Source organism: Xenopus laevis, chromosome 8L (assembly GCF_017654675.1).
Source record: "Xenopus laevis strain J_2021 chromosome 8L, Xenopus_laevis_v10.1, whole genome shotgun sequence".
NCBI lineage: Eukaryota > Metazoa > Chordata > Amphibia > Anura > Pipidae > Xenopus > Xenopus laevis.
In genome coordinates this window covers 76,894,063-76,917,080 of record NC_054385.1, presented here as the reverse complement: position 1 = coordinate 76,917,080, position 23,018 = coordinate 76,894,063, and the positions used below count along the sequence as shown (strand labels likewise).

At 36.9% G+C, this 23,018-nt stretch overlaps 1 protein-coding gene across 2 annotated transcripts in view; it reads left to right on the top strand.

Moving 5' to 3' along the window:
- Window positions 1-22,639, top strand: part of kcnk10.L (potassium channel, two pore domain subfamily K, member 10 L homeolog) — a 55,040-nt gene extending 32,401 nt beyond the window's left edge. For both annotated transcript variants that reach the window (XM_041573008.1, XM_018230392.2), the window contains exons 5-7: window positions 2,303-2,489; window positions 8,603-8,745; window positions 16,446-22,639. In XM_041573008.1, coding sequence (XP_041428942.1) covers window positions 2,303-2,489; window positions 8,603-8,745; window positions 16,446-17,057 — 942 coding nt within the window. In that variant the 3' untranslated portion in view covers window positions 17,058-22,639. The remainder of the gene's footprint in view (window positions 1-2,302; window positions 2,490-8,602; window positions 8,746-16,445) is intronic.
- The last annotated feature ends 379 nt before the right edge of the window (window positions 22,640-23,018 follow it).

The window sequence follows — 23,018 nt, the reverse complement described above, 5'->3', positions numbered from 1 at the left end:
CCCCCTTGTCTTTATATTGATTTTATGTTTACATAAATGTATGTTCCACTATTCCATTACTACTTGTATTGACCACCATTATATTTACTTATTTCTTTAGTAGCCCTGAAGTCCTAATTCATAAATAATCTTACCACTTCAGCCTCAAAGCTCTGCTAAAACAATAGATCTTTTGGTATATAAGACCGTCTCCAAGAGGGAAATTCCCATAATTATCTATCCTCTGTTTAACTGTGTATACTAGTGTACCATAATGATCCTCCTCGTAGCAATTGTTTTCATCATTAAGTAGTAGAATTTTAACTACCGACAAATGCTTGAGATTATTCCCCAAACCATTACACTAGATTTCTCTAACTCTAGTTTTTAAGGGATTTAAAAATTCCCCAGTATGACCACAGCAGATGTAATTAGGCTATTTATTCACCTTGCCTTAAAGGAACATTGTAATCGAGAGATGGTATATTTGTGTCTGACAGCAAGCTGCAGCAGTTACCAAATTTAAAGTGGGATTTAATTAAATTTTATTCATACGCTGCTAGACACACAGGGATATCCAGATGTCTTTTGCTGCATTGTTGACTAGTGAGCTTTGTCCCAAGTTATTCAAAACTGTTCTTCATAAATCTTTTTTATATTCCTCCCTACATCTTTGTTAACTTCCTTTGAATCTGAATAAAAGAAAAATGGCTACCTGTATGAGGATAGGATTATCTCACAAACTGCATATGTAAATATGTTGATGGAGATTGTGTTGTTGCTAATCAGTGCAAATTAATGGGTAACCAGAAGGTGCAAGAGAGAAAGGAATATACCGTGTGACCTGGTTAACACTGCACTTAGTTGTAACTATAGAGGCTAAATACTTATCAGCCATATGTTTCAATTTTGAGCTTGGATGGTCACCACACTATAGAGAGGGATTGCAGTTGCATTACGGTTTTGATATGTCAAAACAGAAATAAAAACAGCTATAGCGCACACCTTCTCAAAAAATTAAAACCATTTTTTATCGGTTCATTAAAAACACAAGTGGCTGCTGTGGAATAAATGAAATTTGGGTATATTCCTTAAACATAGGCTCCACAGCAATCACTTGTGTTTTTAATAAATAAATAGGTCCTTCCCCTGTATATACATTTGATGAGCATGGGGAATTTTATTTACTAAGAGACATTTTACATGTATTGCCACACCTGGTAATTACACCTTTATTACAAAAGATTGGGGTTTATAAAGATATTGATTCATTTATTTATTTATTTATTAATTGTAAGGGTATTTTACGTTTTCCTTTTGAATAGTGAATAGTAATGTCTATGTCTTTTTATGTGTTTTGATTGCAAGCTAGTTTTTTCAGTGATTTCTCTTTGTTCTTATTAAACTGTCTACCTAATTATACAAAAGTCACATTATTCTTGCTTGCAAAATAATTGTTCTAGTTTTTCATTATAAAAGTGGCCTTTAGATTTTGCTTAAGAAATCAATAACGTTACAAACGTAAACAATAGTCCTTCATCTTTTTTTTTTTTTTTTTACCACAAAATGATTCTAGTTCCCATCATTTTGAAGGTTTTTAGATAAGTGGATTTATAACAACTGATGTGGTCTAAATGAAAATACTGTTATAGACAATTTTATGCTGGGGGAAATGCACTCTGTAGCTTTGCCATAAAACATTTAATTTTTATTACTAGTGTTATTTTCTCCCTTTCGATTGCTTAAATCCCAGACGTATGTCGGAGATTGCCGCTTTCATCACAGACATGTAAAGGAGAGAGTGACAGGTCACTAAAGGGCCAAATCATTTTGCTGTCAGAATAATCAATCTTTTTTTACTTATAAGAAATCTAGTGGGCTTCTCAGTTTTGCTTGCCTGTCATTTTGATACTTCTCCCATGATTGGAAGTGCAATAATCATGCAAATATGATCGCTGTTATGAAATAGAATCTACTTTCCGATACTGATGACAGATTTACTAGCTAATATAATTGCAAATTTCTTTGCAGCTGACCAGTGTAGTATCATTTGGAAAATACCCAATAACCACATATCACTGATATCAGATAAACAAAAGAGGCTATACTAACAGAGATTATGGGATTTATTTATAATCATCCTACAATTATACCCTTTATTAAATTGTTTGTAGAGCAGATCCCTTACAAGAGTTTATTAACACATTTCGTATGTACTAGTATGTGATAACACAATACAGTTTAGTGAAACAACACAGATTTTCCCCATAGATCACAAGAGCTTGCAGCTTCCTACAGTTTACTTATGTACTTCTCTTTCCAGAAGAAGCAGGTGAGCCAAACGAAGATCAGAGTCATTTCTACAATCTTGTTCATTGTGGCCGGCTGCCTGGTATTTGTCACCATACCTGCTGTCATCTTTAAACAGATAGAAGGCTGGACAGAACTGGAATCCATTTACTTTGTGGTGGTTACTCTTACAACAATTGGCTTTGGAGATTTTGTGGCAGGTAAGTTGAAGCTAATATAATCAGATAATGTATTACAGAGGTGTCCAAATGCTGGCCTCATAAAGTTACTTGAACAGGAACTCCCAGCAACTACCCACAGTCAGAGGATGTGATGTGATGCTGAGAATAACAGTAGGATGGCAGAAAAGTTGGGCATTTCCAGTCTATCTAGGTCACCAATAATAATAATCTTTATTATTAAAAAAAAATTAAAAAGACATAAATTGCTGTTGAACTGTTTATTTAGGGATACTACTAAATAATAATGATGATTAGTATGATGAGTAATTGCTTGATTAAGAGTCAGTGCCTGGACAAAGTGTTCTAGCATAAACCCTGAAAATGTTACTTCCAACTCCATAATAACAAGCCTCACAAGTCTTACAAAGTCATAAGGAATTATAGTTTTTTAAATGATTTATACTTGCATTTACTTGTAATGGCTTGCAGCTCACCAAATTTAGCATATATTACATATTACTTTGTATAGAGAAGTACCTTTTATAGCAAAACAGCTTTTAATTCATTCCTTACCCACCCACTTTATCCTAAGCTACTAAATCTTCAACTAAGAAAACAATTTTGAGCAAGGTTCCAATATGCCCCCTGTAATTATATCCCGTAGGGTAAATGCCATATTCTACTGCTGATAAAGTCTAGATCTGTGATATGTCATCTGCCGAGTTACTCGGTGTACTAAATCAAAGATATTTATCTTACATTTAAAGGAAAACTATACCCCCCAAACAATGTAGGTCTCTATTAAAAGATACTGAGTAAAACAGCTCATGTGTAAAACCCTGCTTCATGTAAATGAACCATTGTCATAATAATATACTTTTTTAGTAGTATGTGCCATTGGGTAATCATAAATAGAAAATTGCCATTTTAAAAAATAAGGGCCGCCCCCTGGGATCGTAGGATTCACTGTGCACACATACAAACCACATGTAAGGTCACATGAGCCAATTAACAGACAGAGCTCTGCCTTTTGCTTCCTCACTTCTTCCTGTTACAGTTAGTGTTGTAGTATTTCTGGTCAGGTGATCTCTGAGGCAGCACAGATAGAGTCATGAAATGGTGGTTCAAGGCAAGAGATGTAAAAGGGCAAGATTTACTTAAATATATATTCCAGTTTGGTAAGATTCTTTAATATGTCATTTAATTTGATATAAACTATCTGTTGCTTAAGTATTCATTTTGGGGGTATAGTTTTCCTTTAAAATGCAGCCCCCCACCAGCTGTTCCAATGGTCCTTTCTGCTAACCGCTAAGCTTTTTTATTCACTTATAATATACAATTATACAGAAGATGCAATATAAAGACATTATGTGGTCACCTTAAGTACATTTTAAATGACAGGATACTTTTAAGGAGTTAATGTTCAGTAGATCTAAGTATTTGGGGTGCTAAGGCAACTCCATTCAGCACTACTGTAATTAGATGACCTCATTTGCCTGTGAATTATGCATGCTGTACATCTGAACGAGGAAGAAGATTGAGTGCTCCAGACTGCTGTGCCTTGAATATCAGCTATCCATTAATGCGTATGTCCTTGTCCATTTACTTTGTTCATGAACTGTTGATGACCAAATGTTATATGTGTTTAATGATTTCTTCCCATGGGAATCCCTTTTGTCAGCAGTTGGCAGACATATGTCTCATTTAGCTATTATTAGAGTTTTTATGCTGATTTCTTAACATCATTTATACTTTAGTGGTACAGACTTCTCTTCAGAGAGATATAGGTTTGAGAGAGAATAAAATTCTATGTATGCAGATTCCACTGGGAGCCCCCCTGACTTCTGATGGATTCTGTTCTCAAGCTAGCTTTGGTAGTACTACCTTGACTTTTAGGAAGACCATCTCATTGGTTATTTGAGTGGATCTTTGTTTTTCTGTGCTGCGAAGAGATATCTCTATACTCTTGCAATGGTAACACCATTTTATGTCATAAGCTCATATGTTCCCAAGTTTATAAAAACACTGTGATTTCTTTGTTCCGGGTCTGACTCTTTGTTCAGAATCCATGGAGCTTGTGTTAAATAAGCCTTATATTTTAACCTCAAGTGGTCTCCAGTTGTTGAAGTTCTACAAAAGGTTGTGTAGAAAAAAAATGTCATCATTAAAGCTGCATTTAGAATAAAATAATAATTTAAAGTAGATGATTTAGTAATAGCACAGAATAGCCAAAAAGGATATATTTGACGAAAGGTCTGTAACTGTCTGTAAAATAGCCCTGTGTTTATTCCTGACAACCCTGGGCATGTGCAATGATGGTGATTTTGCTTTCTTGAACTAGTTTGTGCATATAACATTTGTTTCAGGGATAAAGGATTTAATATGCTTTGAGGATATGAAGAGGAAGAATTAAATATAATATGGGTAATATGGAAATATGTATAGATTTGGGAAGACATTTAATTTATATAAGACATGGAGACAGAGAAGCTTTACATTAATGGCAAAAAGGAAGGTGTTAGGGTAAGGAGAAACAGAGTTATATTACTTGAGTGCAGTAGAGGAGAGGTTAATTGATGGAGCGTGGGAGTTAAATAAACACAAAGAGATAAAATAGGTTAAACTATAAATGGAAACAACAATGAGATACATATATTTTGAGGTGGAGAAGAGATTAAATATAATCTTAATTGAGGGAGAATGGGCTGTAATTATACACTGGGGGAAGGAGGAGGGGTTTCAGAATGAAAAGAATAAAGTATATATTTTATCTAAGGGCAGAGACAGAAAAAGAGGGCAAGAGATCACTGGTAAATCCATTCTGAAAAAGGCAGAAAGGTGAGGCTTTAAATCAACTTTGAGATGACAGTGAGAAGTTAAATAGCACTTTACCTCTCAGGTCTTAAGCATAAAGGTCTTAAGTATATTTATGTGTTGCAAACCTTAATTTTTTATCCCATAACTGTATTAACCTGTCATTCATCATGGTCTGTTATCAACGTTTTTTTCTCTCTTACTTTATTTGAATGTCTTCCTTTCCTCTATATGATGCATTCCTTCCCTGCTGTCTCTACCTTCCCTTTTGTTTCTCACTGTATTTTACATTGCTGTCTCTGTACAGCACAGCTGGTGTGTTGTCTGGTTGAGCCAGTAAGTGTGCTTGTGTGCCATAGCCCATTCCCTGATGTACAATATACCAGCAGTACAATAACTCCTGGTAACTCACAGTAGACTTGTAGAAGCCAACCGAAGTCTTCATAGCAGGGACAGCTCTCAAGGTTTTTTAATAACATCTACAGAGAAATACCATAAGGGTGATGGCAGATGCTATTTTTGTTGCCTACACTAAATCTACTCTGGTGAGGGTGAAATAAGTTATAACTTTGTTTAGATGTCAATGTGAATCTCTGGCACTAAAGGTGGCCATACATATAGAGATCCACTCGTTTAGCAATTTTGCCAATAATAATAATAATATTTAGATTATTATTCATCAGCTCTCCAGTTTGCAATTTCTGTAATCAGGTTGATAGGGTCCAAATTACACTAGCAACCATACCATACATGATTTGAATAAGAGACTCGAATATGAATAGAAAAGGACCTGAATAGCAAATAAGTAATAAAAATTAGCAATAAATGTGTAGCCTTACAAAGCATTTGTTTTTAGATGGGGTTAGTGATCCCCATTTGAAAGCTGAAAAGAGTCAGAAGGAGAAGGCATACAATTTATAAACTATAAGAAAAAATAATAAAGACCAATTGAAAAGTTGCTTAGAATTGGCCATTCTATAACATACTAAAAGTTAACTTAAAGGTGAACCACCCCTTTAAGTTATTGTCTAAAATTCCGTCTTTTACAGCACATTCTATGATTCTATGAACAAAAGAAAAAGAATGAATCTTCCCGGCATAGTAAGGCCTGCTGGTGATCTTGGTAAATTGGAATTTAGATTGCAGTGCTGGGAAACCTTATACACTCCCTTGTTCATTCTTCACTAAATCTGGCCCATTGCTTTAATCTCAGCATTAATATTTAAGTTTTATAATTATCAAACCCTCAGTTTTAATCTTTTTCTATTCTTGCTGGAAATCTATCTAATCTATCTAATTATTTTGCCTATGGAGACTTTAACTGCCTTTAACTTTAACTGCCTAGGAAAACATCCTAGTTACTAGGAGCATTCCAGTGGCATTTGCAACAATCCGATGAAAAAGAATCATTAGCTGTTATCTCATCCAATTAAATCTGCTTTAAGATAATTATGCCTATTCTAATTAGTAATAGTGACACAGCGGTTCGATTACGACAGCGAAAAAGAAGAAGAAAGCAGAAATTTGCCTTAGATAGTCTGCATGACCTGTTTGGCTATAACTATGTACAAAGCAGCATGTTCACTGTTAAATTGATTAGAAAAAAAAAATCTGATGATTTTGATTAATAATAAGCTGTCGTTGTGAAATATTCTCAGTGACTTGCTGCCCTGTTTTTTCATATCCCCATCTTATTAGCTTAGGGAAACTGTGAACTCTTCTTTTTACACTCTTTTCTCTCTGTGTTTTCTCTGTAGTTACTGCTCAACTGTATGTACCTTTATGGCTAAAAATCTACCCATATATTGAATTACTTATATATATTTTTAAAAACAGATAGGACACATATTGTAACTTGGGGATGTAAGGGTATTCTGATATTTAAAATGTAAAAACATTAATTATATTACAAAGTATTCAGACTGCTGTTAATATATACTGTATGTTGGGAGGGCCTGAAAATATTTTAAACTGCAAAAGGTTGTAAAAAGAAATATATGTACAATGCTTCCAGATAATGCTCCTGGCCCCCCTGAAGGGGGCGTGAAATTGAGGCTTTGCTGTGCATCTCACGCCATATTAAAAATCCTGCATGAAATTCTGATAGCAGCGGCAGTAGCCCCTAACTTGTCCATCCAAATGATACAGATGGGTAAAAGGGGACACTTTTGCACCCCCAGCTGCCCCTCAATAATGCATTGCTGTATTAATGCAGAAAAAGCATGCCCTTAAGTCCTATATGGCAGTTGCAACTACACATTGTATTTCTCAATTAAATTTGTTTACCCCTGTAAACTTCTTTATTGACAGTTTTGCCAAGTTAAAGGATATGCACTCATAGGTTAAAATTCTCCTCTACCCAAAAACAGTTTTTTTTGCATAACGAAAATAATTATGATTCTAAGCAATGTTCCAATATATATTCATTATAGGTTTTTCATGGTTTAAAAGTAATTTGTATATGTAATTGCAGTTGAGAATAGCATTTGTTTATCCCTTTCTGTTCTATGAGTCTGAACCCTAAAACAATGTAAGCTAAAACAGTAGTCTGCAGGTCTGTTAATCAGAGGGTTTGCAACATTGTCTCAGGAGTCAGGGGTACAGAGGCTGTAAACAGACAGACATATATAGTTTTTAATAGCAATTACATTTACAAATATTTGCCCACGGGCTACAAATCTCCCAAGAATGCATCTCCACTATAAATAACTGAAATCACTGGTGGTAAAGGTTGGTTTTACCGCCAATGATTTTGATTATTTCCAATGGAGAGGCATTTTCGGGAGATTTGTTGCCCGCAGTCGTGCACTTTTATTGTGGGTGACAAATCTCCCTGTTGGCCACTGCACAAAAACCTTTAATGAAGAAAAGGCAAGGCAAACAGAAGCATTAGCGCTGTAGACCAGGGCTGTCCAACTGGCGGCCTGTTGATTTACTTATACCACCATTCCATCCTATGTGTTTTTAAGTATTCGTAAATTCCATCCTATGTGTTTTTAAGTATTCGTAATTTTATGGACATGGTCCAACACTACTGATGGGATATAACAGTAGTGAGTATTGTGTTGTGGACAGCGTGTTTTTTTAATTAAATGCCAATGAAAGCTAAGTTTTACTACACTGACAATTCCTAGCACCTGAACTGGTTAACTGGAGGTGAACAGAGTGGATACATTCTCTGAAGTGTATCCAGCTCATGTAACACCTCATTTGATTTATGTGTGTATATATAGTATTTAACCTGCAGGCAGCTGAAATATGTAACTATTCTTTACTCAAATTTTAGTAATAACCATAATCAACTGTTAATCTAAACATGTATCCATGCATTTATTTAGGGGGAAACACAGACATTTCCTATCGGGAATGGTACAAACCTTTGGTGTGGTTCTGGATTTTGGTTGGCCTTGCGTATTTTGCAGCTGTCTTAAGTATGATAGGAGACTGGCTAAGGGTCATATCCAAAAAGACAAAAGAAGAGGTAAGTTTGCATTGTACAAATTGATGGTGCTTGCTTATTTTATATTTTATTCAAATACTAAAATTCAATAAGCCCTAATACAAAAGGGCAAGCCTCAAAGGTAATTTAGGCCAAAAAGCACTCTGCTTGACATTTCAGAATAGAAGTCATGAGAGGAAATCTTAGGGCAGAGACAGATGTGAAGATTCAGGGAGATTTAGTCGCTCGCAGACAAGTCACCTCTTCTTCTTCGGGTGACTAATCTCCCCGAAGTGCCTCCCTGCCGGCCAGAACGTAAATCGCCGGCGGGATGGCACTCTGAGCACTTCATTTTCTGAAGTTGCCTCACGACGAAACTTCGGGCAACTTCAGAAAACAAATTGATCCGAGTGCCATCCCGACAACAATTTACATTCTAGCCAGTGGGGAGGAAGTTCAGGGAGATTAGTCGCCGGAAGTAGAGGTGATTTGTCACTGGGCGACTAATCTCTCAGAATCTTCTCATCTGTTTTTGCCTTTAGGGGTTATTTACAATGCACCACTCAGTGTACAAAGTGCAATAAAGGCTGCAATCTGCATTGTGCAAATAGACATAGGCTTCTGCCCTACCAGCTCAGAGACCTATGGCATGCACCTTGAATCGAGTGTCTGCTTTAGGCAAGAGGGGCAGGCAGGGGGGCACGTAAGCATTCACACACTCCCTAACTTGCGCATCCTTCAGATGTGCAAGTTAGGGAATGTAAAATGGGAACCCTCTTCATTGGGGCTACCCAAAGACAGGCAGTATGAACAGGGCTAGCTGTCACTCACAGAGCAAGAACAGAGCTCAACTTACCTCACTTACTTTCCAGGGTATTGTAAATAACCCCTCATGACTTCAGCCAGTCACGCACACCTAAGTATAACATACTGTACACTTTCTTATTTGCATTCCCCTAAACACAAAAACAACTATTCTGCTACTGTGTAAGGGATTAAATCAAATACAGAATGCTGGGGAAAATACACACAAAGTCTATGTTCCTGCAAACTAGGAACTAGTGCACTATAGAAAAAATATTATCCTTATACTTGTAAGTAGACATATTAAATACATTTCTGTCACAATATCATGCTACATTTTAAATAGCCAATGGAACATAATAATGATAATTAGGCTAATGCTGCTCTATGCTAACAAAAACAGAATTTTATATGTTTCTTTTGCTTTCATGTAGGTACATGTATTGTACGTCTATAGTGGCTGCTTCCCCCACTGCAGGATCCCCTCATTTAAAGGGTCTAGCAGATCTAACACTTTGACTAATGGATCTTATTAATTATTTAAGAATTTGAAGCCTTAATAAAATATTAGCTCAGTTGTGTTTAATGAGTGCAGGGTTTATATCCAAAGGTCCTTGAATGTTTTTCAATTAAAGCTTCTCAAAGCACTGACAAAATGAATGTGTTAAGTGCCCAACAGGTCCCATATGTAAGGCATAAATGATGAACTTCACATTGGTCTTCATTGTTTACTGTAGTCTTTACAATTATAAAAACAAACGTTTAGTATTTAGTCTCGATGGTATCTAGTAAATTTAAAAATAGATTAACAAGATAATTTTCTTACATTGGTTAGGAAAATAATCAGTTTCTCAACCAAAGCTTTTTTTTATTATTGACTAATGCTGTGAGCTGCTGATAGATTTCCCATGCTCCCCATGTAAAGATTTATATGAGCCAATGTTTACATTTGATAGATCTTTCTTCATAATACAATATTAGACACACGTATGTGTGTCTAATATTGTTTTGTTTGAAGTAGGTGTTCAAATTTAGGTTATGTTAGGATATGTCATTAGCTGTGTTATCTGTAATGTTTGTGAACAGAGGCAAGGGGTCTTTTTGTAATGTAGAGACCACCAAAAAACAAACATTTTACTTTTTTAAGGTAAAAGTAGCATTGGCTGTGCCATGCATTGTGTAAAAACCTGCATAGTACTAAGCACATTATTCTGGAGTTTTTAAGTTCTGCTCCCGAACAGATTTGATATTAGATCTTCTTCTTAGATAAATGCAGCTGAATTCATAGCATTTCTTGGCATCTGAAACTGTAGGAGTCTGTGGGATGCAACAAATGTTCCATATAAAGTTGTTGTCTTATTTCCATTCTATGCCAGTATAAACAGATCTATGTCATTCGTTAACCAAGCAAACATCTAGTGCTCTATAGCCATTCAAAGACTATTGCAATTGGTATTATATGTATATGTATATTATATGTATATACAGTAATTGTGTAACACTCTGGCTATTTATCCTAGATAAGGCTGTTAAAATAATATTTTAGGGTGGGATGAGAATATCAGTTTATAGCTCTTTGTGTGTCTTCATTAAATTATGTTTGTGTGAAAAAAAAAAGGTATAGATTGGTCCTTGAAAGAACTGGTTAGTGCTATATCAGGACTAGTAAATGGTGCTATTTTTAAAGCTATAGCTTTGAGACAGCCTGCCATCTGTGTCAAGTATACAGGGAGACTGGATGTCAAAATGTGTCAGTATATATAAGAGTCTCTGTGGAAATAATGAAGGAGAATGAAGCAGTGGAGAGTTGCTTTTGTTGTAAAGATTTAATTCTTTATGGTGGTTGTGTTGCAGTTGCTGGCTTAACTACAACACCTGGAAGTCCTAGACCAGTAATATCTTATTGGTCTGGGACTTCCACTATATCGATCTGCAAGATATCTACTGGAGGAAAAAAAATCCCCTCTCTTTTAGTAGAAATTATGCAAGCAGTAGCAAATTGGCAAACAATAAACCCAGACATACCATCTGTGAAGAATTTGGTTTCCACCACTGTCACTAAAATCTTCAGAGTACCCAACAAAGCAGGCTGAGTAGTGTTACACCCTTATCATAATATTCCATGTTGAGCTCCATCTGTTCCTTAAGCACAGCTGTCAGTGGGGGCTTCATGGATGCTTCAGGAAGTTAAATCAGGCATGGCTGCCAAAAAATGGTGATGATCAAAAAGACACAACATGAATAATTGCTAAACAAAAGCTTTTTACTTCAGTTATACACGTAAGTCCAATGGCAGGAGGCCAGTAACTATGTTATGTAGTGATTCTTCTTTACAGGAGCCCTTCAATTTCTTTATCTGCCATTTGATACAGTATGGCACAAACCTACTGAAGTGCAGCACTGTATACATTTGTCATTGGGTTCAGAAATATAATAGGAATATAATAGGATTCCCCATGTATCTTTATAGAGCCACTAAATTCAAGGCAGGAACGATCGGATTACGATACTACGAATGGGCTCCGAGGGGTCGCAGGGCCACATCAATTATCCAATGCGGTCCTGGATTGTACAAAAAAATCAAACTTGACTGATCGATATCTGCCCGATTATTGGCCTGATATCGATTGGTTGGACCCGTTGGGAGCCCCCACACATGGGCAGATAAACTGCCGAATCAGTCTAAAGGACCGATATCGGCAGCATTAATCTGCCTGTGTATGGCCACCTTTAGATGCAGAGCCTTCTCAGCAAACATACTTTTAGAAGTAGTTTTACGCCTAGCAACGAATAGGACTTGGTTATCAGTTATTGATTTTCTCATTCATTCTACATCATGACCAAACCATTTGTTAAAGAGCTTCAGATACATGTTAATTAAAATATTCTCTATTATCTAAGTATGTTGAATTATTTTCCACTCCGCTTATCCCACATTGGAAGATGAGATTAGGATACAGGCACTTTTTTTTCCTATAAATTGCAATTGCTTATCTTCTGGATATCAAATAAAGTTGTGTTTCATTACAATGTGCATATAAATGAAGACATGTAGCTCATTATTAGCAGAGCTCAGACAGAGAGCCTCTAATGTTACTTATTGTTGGCAATACAAAAATGGAGCCATAAGAGCACATCACACTTTCAGACCAGTGTCTTGTAGCAGATACATACTGTTTTGGTTACCAGAGCAACATCCCTGTGAGTCTATTTACATACTAATTCCTAAGGGTTCCTTATGTTTGTATATTCTGTGTAGCTTTTTAAAAGGCCATCCATGCTTTAAAAGGAAAATTATTGTAGTTTCAGATTTAACTTGCTTTCATGCTTGTGCCTGATACATCTAGACAAATACAAGAGTCCTCTGCACTCAACCCATTATTAATATATTTAAGACAGACATTTTGTGCATACTGCTACTGAAAAATGCCTTACCCTTTAAACAAAACAGGGATTATTGTTTGTCCATATATTGCAATATATTTAAGATGGCCAACTACGGCAAAGTCATCCCATATCTGGCCAGTCCTACGCTTAATTTTCATCTGATTCATTAAGAATTCTATTGCTTCATTATACATTTTATAGAGGGACTAAGTTTTACCTGCAACTTACTAGCTGCTTTCAGAGTAAAACTCCCAAACTTGGCTGCCCTTTTATTAGACACCAGTGGGATCACCTGACTATAGTTGGGAAGGGTGGGAGCTACAACATGGAGCTGGTCACTGCTCCTGCATAACTATAACAAACAAGGGAAAGTTGTGCTCACCACTAATTTTTAAAACCATTAGGCAGGGCCGGGCCAAGGCATTTTGGCATCCTAGGCAAAGGTTTCAATCAGTGCCCCCACCTGGTCCTGCATTACCATTTCCCACCTTACCATTCATGTTGCTCCATGTATCTGTCCCAGCACCTATCAAATTGCCCCCATTTGTACCTGTGCCAATGGCAGTCAATCCCTCAGATTGCCCCCAAGCCCCAATCGGTACCTGCGCCAGCATAATCCAAAACATCATTTTGTTACCCCTAATCTGTACCTGTACCAGCAGCAGCCAAAAGTATTGCCCCCAAATATGTACTTGTGCAAGCATTAGCCAAAATATCCACAATATTGCCTCCAAATATTTACTTGTGCAAGCAGGAGCCAAAAAAACACAATATTGCCTTAAACAACTGTGTACCTGTGCCAACAACCACCATATTGCCCCATGTACCTGAGCCATCAGCAGCCAATCCCTCATATTGCCCCCAATCTGTACCTGTGCCAGCAGGCACCAAAAAATCCACAATATTGCCTCCAAATATGTACTTGTGCCAGCAGGAGCCAAAATATCCACAATATTGCCTCCAAATATTTACTTGTGCAAGCAGGAGCCAAAAAAACACAATATTGCCTTAAACAACTGTGTGTACCTGTGCCAACAACCACCATATTGCCCCATGTACCTGAGCCATCAGCAGCCAATCCCTCATATTGCCCCCAATCTGTACCTGTGCCAGCAGGCACCAAAAAATCCACAATATTGCCTCCAAATATGTACTTGTGCCAGCAGGAGCCAAAAATCCATCATATTGCCCCCAAATATGTACCTGTGCCAGCAGCTGCCAAGAGGGAGGTGGGGAGTGCTTCTGCCTATAGTATGAATCATGGGCAAGAGGGGGTTGGAAGAGGAGGTTTATAAAATTTAAAAACTATTAAAGGTCAAGCATACCAGGGTTAAAGAAAAATAAAATAAATTCTCCTTAAAAGTGCGCCCCCCCATGATTGCACCCTAGGCGGGCGCCTACTCTGCCTACCCATAGTTCCGGCCCTGCCATTAGGTGGAAGACATTTTGTGCATACTGCTACTGAAAAATGCCTTACCCTTTAAACAAAACAGGGATTGTTTGTCCATATATTGCAATATATTTAAGCTGGCCAACTACGTCAAAGTCATCCCATATCTGGCCAGTCCTATGCTCAATTTTCATCTGATTCATTAAGAATTCTATTGCTTCATTATACATTTTACAAAGGGGTAAGGCATTTTTCATTAGAAGTATGCACAAAATGTCTCTGTCTTAAATATATTGATAATGGGTTGAGTGCAGAGGACTCTTGTATGTGTCTATATGTATTTTGTGGTCACAGCCTCATTGCACCCCGGCCTAATGGTTTTAAAAATTAGTGGTGAGCACAACTTTCCCTTGTGTGCCTGGTACATCCCCAGTCTCCAAATTTGCTTTAAACACATACAAAGTAGTGGGTATATTGCTTCTCTCAGACATTAGAAGTCATTTATTTGGGAAGGCATCATGCAAAAAAAATTGCCACAATTGGCCATTTCTGCACTCATACTTTGCATGTCTTACTGCTCTTGCACTTCTTCCCTAAGGCAAAATAAATCACTCCCATTCTTGTCAGATTTTAGCTGCAGGAATGACAGTTCCCTCTCCAAGGTATAAACATCACTACACAATGACCGAATGCTTGTGCATAACAGAATTTTTGTGCACATAAAAAGTTTCAGTATGGCATATATTAATATATCATATTTTACAGTACAGTTATGGGATACATTAGCCAAAAGCTCTGAATTACAGAAAGGCCATCTCCCACAGACTCCATTATAATTTAAAAAAAATATTTCCTTTTTCTCTGTCATAATAAAACAGTACTTTTACTTGATCCCGGCTGAGATACACTTCCTCCTTATTGGAGGCAAAACAATCATTTTGTGTTTCTTTAATGTTTAAATTATTTTTAAATATTTTCAAATATCAGTTATGAGATCCAAATTATGAAAAGATCCCTTATCCAGAAGTTGGCAGGTCCTGAATATTCTGGTAGAGTGCCTGTATTCATATTTTCTGACTTCACTAAGTAAGACTATCAATACTATTAATACTAGGCTGGCTCATAAGGGTATATACCATCTTATATTTCAATACTTGTTGGCCAAGATAGAAGTTTGTAGTATACCTAAAGCCCCTACTGCAAGTTGGCTGTAACAAGCATCAACTGTGAAAAGCATGGCATTAAAAAGGATAGTTTAAAGCAGGAAAGCAGCAACTGTCAAGAATTCTATTGCTAGAACTGGACACATTTCATGCGTACCTAAGGAATACACCAGTGCTCTGTATTATTAGTGTGTATTTGGTTTGATATTAGCACAATGCCCTAACAGTAAGACTTTTCAATTCCTGATACTTCCAGGCACGTATTTACAAACTGGCTGCCCCTAGGCCAGCTCTTCCCCCCTCTCCCCTTCCGGTTTTGTCCCCCCTTCGATGTCCCCTCCCCTTCCGGTTTGGTCCCCCCTCCGCTGTCCACTCCCCTTCCAGGCGCCGTCCCCTTCCCCTTGCCAGGCGCTGCCAGTCCCCTCTGTTTCTCCCTGCCCGGCGCCGTCCCCTTCCTCTACTTTTGTGCACTCACAGACATGCACACACAAGTCTTCTTAGTTGGGCACAGCACTGGATACTGCTCTTATGTATTGCTGCTGCTTCTTTTAAAAGTAACTTTCAAATATCTGCTGAATGTTTTGAATTTTCACCAGATTTATAAGCCTATATATAATTATTTGTATTTGAGTGCTGGTTGAGTTTATAGAAGCTTAATGGAGGAAATTAAGAATTCTTAGGGCACCACAGTGGAAAATTACTTTCTGTATTCCCTAAGTAAACCAATAAGTATAGCACAGGAAAGGTTAAAGATAACAGGAATCCAATGGATCTATAAGTATTGGTACACTCTTGGAAAAGACAATAAACAGGCTTCTTTGACAGCATTTAAAAGAATCTCAATCCATTTTTAATTCTTTAATTCTTGGAGATTGTTGGGGATACATTGCCTCCTTGCGAGTAAAGATATTGCTTTCGGTGATGTGTTGCACTGATGTTTAAATAAATAAATTTTAGATGTGAATCCACTGTAACCATTCTCTTTTTCTTTTGAATAGGTGGGTGAAATAAAAGCACATGCAGCTGAGTGGAAAGCCAATGTCACGGCAGAAATTAGAGAAACTCGGAGACGTCTCAGTGTGGAAATCCATGACAAACTTCAGAGAGCAGCCACCATAAGAAGCATGGAGCGCAGAAGACTTGGCCTGGACCAGAGGGCACACTCCCTTGATATGTTGTCACCAGAAAAACGCTCTGTTTTTGCTGAGTTGGAGGCAGGGCGTTTCAAGGCATCGTCCCAGGACAGCATAAATAACAGACCCAACAACCTGAGACTGAAAGAGGCAGAACAGTTTACCTTACACGGGCAAGGGGTTTCTGAAGACAACATCATTAACAAGCTTGGCTCCAATTCTTCAAAGCTTACAAAAAGGAAAAACAAGGATTTAAAGAAGACTCTTCCAGAGGATGTGCGAAAAATCTATGAGAACTTTAGAAAATATTCAGTTGATGAAGAGAAAAAGGAAGACGAGGATGACACAATCTCTACTTCAGACACGGCTACTCTATCTGATTTCCTTCGTCACTCAATAATAGAGAATGGCTCCATACCCAATGAAACCAAAGAAGAGGAACATGAAAGCAAAGCATTACTTGAAGAGAAAAATTAAAAGGGCTAATCTGAAGATAATTGCTCTGACATGGCACGACAAAGCTTTGGGCTGCAAATTGGAACACAAAATAGACATTTCAATTCCATTTTGCAGCCCAGAGTTGGTTCGAAGATTGGCTGAGCAGTAACCTTTAACCCCTTCTGTGCTGGAGGGGTCAGCAATTAAATGTGATGCGTACCCCTCCAGCATGGAAGGGGGTGAAAAATTACCCTTATTATAAGTATATCTCACTCTCATGAACTAACAAACAAAAACAACAAAAACATTTATTCATTTTAGAAGAGTTATTAAGACATGTGCCTTAAAGCAGACTTTTAATTCCTTTGGAATTCTGTACAATTCATTAATAGACCTTTACCGTGCCATAAATGACTGCCAAGAGCCCCAGCAGTGGAAAATCTTGGAAAGTAAAGGCCATGTTGACCTCTAGGGGGTAAATGCACAATGGAGAATCTCCACCTGGAAATGTGCATCTCAAGATGGTGTCTAGTATTTCTATAGATGGCAGTGTATTTACACTCTGTGTCAAAGGAAGTTTTCAAATACCATGTGAGCTGGAAGAGGTATACTCCTTTTGTGGCAATGGGTACAATATGAAATGTTTTAATTCTTAATATCTTTTTAACCTCCATCAGGCAAGCTGTACCCTGCCTGAAGCAACATCAGCACACTTCATAAAATAATTGTGCTCAAGCTTTTTAATCATCGTCAGCACTGTGGCATTGGCCATACCCATTAATTAAAAATAAAGTAAACCCCATATAGGAGGTAACTGCAACATAAAGAATCTCCACCTGGAAACATGCACTTCGAAACTGATATCTAGTATTTTTATAGATGGCATCCAAAATAACTTGTAAGCTGGAAGAGGTATACTCGTTCTATGGAACCAGGGTACAATACATATTTTAACAATTATTTTTTATCTTTTAACCTTTGTATCAGGCCAGTACCCTTCCTGGAACAACATCTGCACACACTGCAAAATGATTGTGCTCAAGCTTTTTAATCATACTTAGCACTGTGGTGACAACCATACCCTTTGATGAAAAATATAAACTCAACCCTAAACCTTAGATGGAGCCTCTCCACACCCTATGTGTTGGAAAGATGTCAGTTTTGGGGAAGAAGCAAAAATTGTGTGTTATCTTTTTATATCTTCTAGACACTTTATATTGCTGAACAAAATCAGTTATTAATACTGTAATACAGGGAAGGAGCAGACACCTTGCATGCGGTGTGGGATTGCCTGCCTTTCTTTCTATCAGCTGATGAGTACATCCAAAATATTTTCATTGTGCAATGTTCAAGTACAATTCTCAGGGCTGTGTGTCCCTCTCATAAAGTAAAGGTTCGATGGGCACTGTCATTAACTGGAAAAGTCTTTTATGAACTGAAATATGTAATGGAGTAAGAATCTTATATTGAAGTGCTTACCAATTTGTGCCATTTCATTTAGCATTTTTTTAATGAAACCTTGAAATATTTCTGTTTGTAATTGATTTATTATATGTTGTCCATTTCTTTAAAATGCCAATTGTAAAGTTGGTGATCCAACAAACAATATAAAGAGAATCAGTGTTTTGAATGTTTTCATGGTGGTAGCTTAACATGATATTACTAACAATCCAAGTGCTTGCATGCCATGTTTAAAATACAGCACATATGCTTAGGAAGCAGAAGTTGATTCAGTAAAGAGGGTTTAGAGTCATATCAGATTCCTCTCTGGATCTGATTTAAAGTGACAGGCACAAAGCTCTGTGAAGTGGGTCCAGCTGTTAAATGCCGGGGGAAGACTGTGGATATGCTAAGGGTCTTCTCATTGGAGAAGCTTCATGCTTAATTATTTAAGCCCTGGGCTGGTTCAGTGCATTAGCCCAGGAGATATGTTGCCCTGAGGCAGCCAAAAAGATGTGAAAAATGTATAATTTCTTAATATTTCTCCAGCACAGCAATTTTCATAGAGTTTTGTTGTGCCAGAGCAGCCAAACATACAAGAGATTAAATAGATTTAAAAAGAGAGGTGAAACAAGAAGAACATTGATTAATTAAATTTGTAAGAATGCCTCAATTCCCAGATATCAATGGCCCTCTATGATGCCACTTCTTGAATTTAGACATCAGATCATTTCTCAAGAACAGGAAGCTTTCCTTATTGAATCATAAAATATATGTTTTATTCCTAGGACTGGCACTTTCCCAAAGACAAAGGAGGAAACAGCTTGCTAGTAGCATATATATTTATATATTCATGTATTACTTTGTAAATATTTTGTTTTCTCTGCCACCTGTTTAGTTTATGTTCCTTTTTTTTTACAATTCCTTGTTTATTTTGTCATTCAGGGACAGGGTTCTTTTTTGCTTTGGATTCCTAAAATTTGTATCTCATCAGTGATTTACTAATGGAAACTGGTAGGAGAAGGAGTAGGAGTAGGGGTTTATTCAAAGTGATGGTGCTAAATTGAGATATTTAGATTTATCACTTCTGTCCCACTTAACCAAAACATACATCTTATACAAAGACTACTATAAGCTTTTTTGTGCTTCAAAACTCTGTACCGGTGTAGAAATGTAAGGATAATATCAGGGAGTGGTTTGTTATTGAATAGAGACGTCATCCAACATTTCAGTTAAAGATATTTCTTGAGCAAAGCATAGATGCAAATTAATATAGCCAGACCCGTGGTGTTTGGGTTCAACATCCTTTTTACCATAAATAATGACTGGTTGTTTACAAACCTTTTTCTGCATGCTGAATCTTCTTTACTTTCGTTAATATTTTATACAGGGCACTGTTCAGTCTAAGGCATTTTATGCTCATAACTAAAGCCAAAGGGAGATTTTAAAAATCTGTTCGATCAAGTGTTGGGCAACATTGGAATAAACCAATCATTTGGAGTTCTTGCCAATGGTAAGATCACATGGGGTATTTTGCAAGCCCATTGATTGCAGACAATATCCAAGTCTCCACATGGTCCTTGGCCAATGGAATTTAACAAACCCTGATCAGATAATAGTCTGGGAATGGCATAGTTTTGGGGTTATTAACACATGCTATGTAACAATTGTGATGATTGTCAGTCAGCAGGAATGTCTGCCAGTGCTGGGGAGGGTACAGTAAGTCTGCTACTACAGTTTGTGCACAATGGCTTCCTCTTAAGGCAATGCACTATAATGTTTTTCATTCCAGTCTTGTGAAATATTTTCAAATTAGATTGGATAAGTCTGTAACTGCTGGAATTTGGTCCTTACACACAGGTGAGGTTCTGGGGCAAATAAGGGCATTAACACATCATCATACATAGGACCATAAAATACCAGACAGCTCACCTGCCCAATATTTTTGCTGTTTTTACGTAAGAGTTACATTGACAAAGACACTTGGTTGTTGTTCATGGGAAATTGTGGTTAAGGTTATTCTGGAATATTATATGAAAATAGGTGTTTTCACTATGAATAATTGAATAAAAACGGGTAATATTTTATTATAGACAATAAGATAACTACTATTGAATTTTAAATAATCGTTTTGTGATGCTATGGCCGTAAAATATCAGGACCCAAGAATATATCACATATAGTTGAGAATATATCACACAATTATTTATTATTATTTTTATATTCATTTAAAATTGAGAATGTAACCCAATAGTCTCACAAAATTAAAAAAAAACTGAGCTATAAGAGGAAAGCTATAGATGGACATTCAAATCATGCATAGTATGTTTTTATGTGCATGTTACAGAAAAAAATGCTAAAACTGGCTAATGCCAGGTTTACTATGGCATATAAAAAAGTTATTTTAGCTAAAAGCTTTTAGTCGTTTGATATGCACTAATTATCTTAAACATTATGTGCAGAAATCCATGGTAGAACCAAGCTATTACCTCTCCCTAGTGTGCCTTTTCAGACATGCATCATATTGCATTACTGCATACAGCTTTTATAAAAATAGAGATGTACTGGTGGCTTCAATAAGCACATAATGCTACAAATTGCTGCTGCTCATATAGTATGTTATAGTCACCTGCAGATATTATCAGCAGTATAATGATGCTGTGTATACAATTAATTTATAAGGTGCAAGAGGCAGGTATCTTTATTTAGCTGTTCAGGCTATGGCTTTGTTTCCATCCAGTTGGGCAAGTTAATGTTTAGCCCCTGAAAAAAAACTAAATTTGTCAGCACAATTCCCTCTTTATAATAAAGTTTTAGCTTATAATGTGGTACTTAACAACATAATCTAAACTTGTCAATTAAACTAGACGCCCTATTAAAATAGTATTGTATAGTATAGGAACTTGACATATAAACCAGGGATGCAGTGCCTAACAGGCAGCATAATGATCAGTCCAGGATAAGCATGTGTGGCAAATGGATTTTATTGGTAAAACATTCAAACAATAAACCTGATTCTCTTTTGTTGTATGGAAATTGTTCTTCATACTAGTCTGTGTCCTTATCTTATAATGACATTTGCTACTGCTTGCAGTCTAGCAAATTGCAGGTGGGAAGTCTGTGTCTGTGCTTTCTCCATTTCAGTGGCAATTGCCAACGTGGACCCTTTGAAGGGCAGATATTTTGCAAAACCAGCACTTGCTTTAGGTCAAGGCCCTATTAACAGTAGATTTATGGCCATAGCCTTGGCAAATTATATGAGAGTTGGGTTAAACTCTGACTATGGCCAAAATATTAACATTAGCTTCCGGGAGAGCATTTTGCTCAATGGAATAATAAACTACAGCCAGATGTTTGTATATGCCCCCCAGAAGTGTTATTAATACTCAAGTTCGGTTCAACTGGTAATAGCAAAAAGTCTGTTCTGTCCGGGTTCCTTGCCTGTTCCACTGTTGTCTCCCATTAGTCGTGTGGGATTCAAGAAAGCAATAAACTATGCAAAGACTTCCATCTTGTATGCATTTATTAAACAACCTAATCATTGCATAATATGCTATGGAAGACTGGTGAATATGTTTACTTTAACTATAACTGCTAATTTTGTTCAACATCATTCTTGAGGTAAAGATGGAAATTCTAGCATCATTCATTTTACACTAGAAGAGAAATCTATTCATTTTGAAAAACAACTACCACTGGAATATTAACTTTTGAAACTGAACTTTCAGACATTGAAGTCAGTAGTGAATGTTACATTTTGGCCTAGACACACCAAATTCCACTTAGTTCTCCATGGCTGTTTTCCAACTCTGTGGCAGAATTCTTATGCATTTCTCATAGGACCTCAAGGTATGCGAGATAGTTAACCAATTGGAAACCTTTCAGTGACTGTCTGATGTCCTCTCTCTCTCTCTGCACTGAAATGGTTGTAGCTGAACTAAGAAAACTCAAGTCTCTTGTTTTGGCTTTGCCTCTTGAGAATCTGTTTTCTGTTCACCTGTTAAACAAGAACCTTTGTTCAAGGACTCTCAACATGGAAGCACTGTCGGAAAATGTGCATTGCACTTACTTGTTTGGTATGCAGTTATGAATACTAATGCGCCATATATGGTGAATTGTCAGATTATGTATCATGTGATGTATGCAAGGCAAAAATACAGTACAGTATAATGATTCCATGACCAGTGTATTCTGTTGTGTTATATTTAAAAAATGCTTGGAGACTGGGAAATATTTAATTTTTATATATTATAGAAACAAAGTCATTGGAGCTACCATAGCAAACAATCAGATCTCTGCTTTGATTTGCTAAGTTTTAGTATGCTGATCTCAAATCTGATTGCTACTGGCAACTGCACTAGTGCAGGTAGCGCCTGTACAGCTGCCTAGAGCAACCATGTAAATGTATGTGGGGGGCAATTTATGAATGCCCATTGTTTTATATCAAGTGTTAACAATCATTATGGTCAATAAAGAAATTATTTGGGTCTTAATATTTTCACACTCAATTTGTTCTATAGACATCAGGAAAAAAAGAATCAGACGTGGTGCTCAACCCTC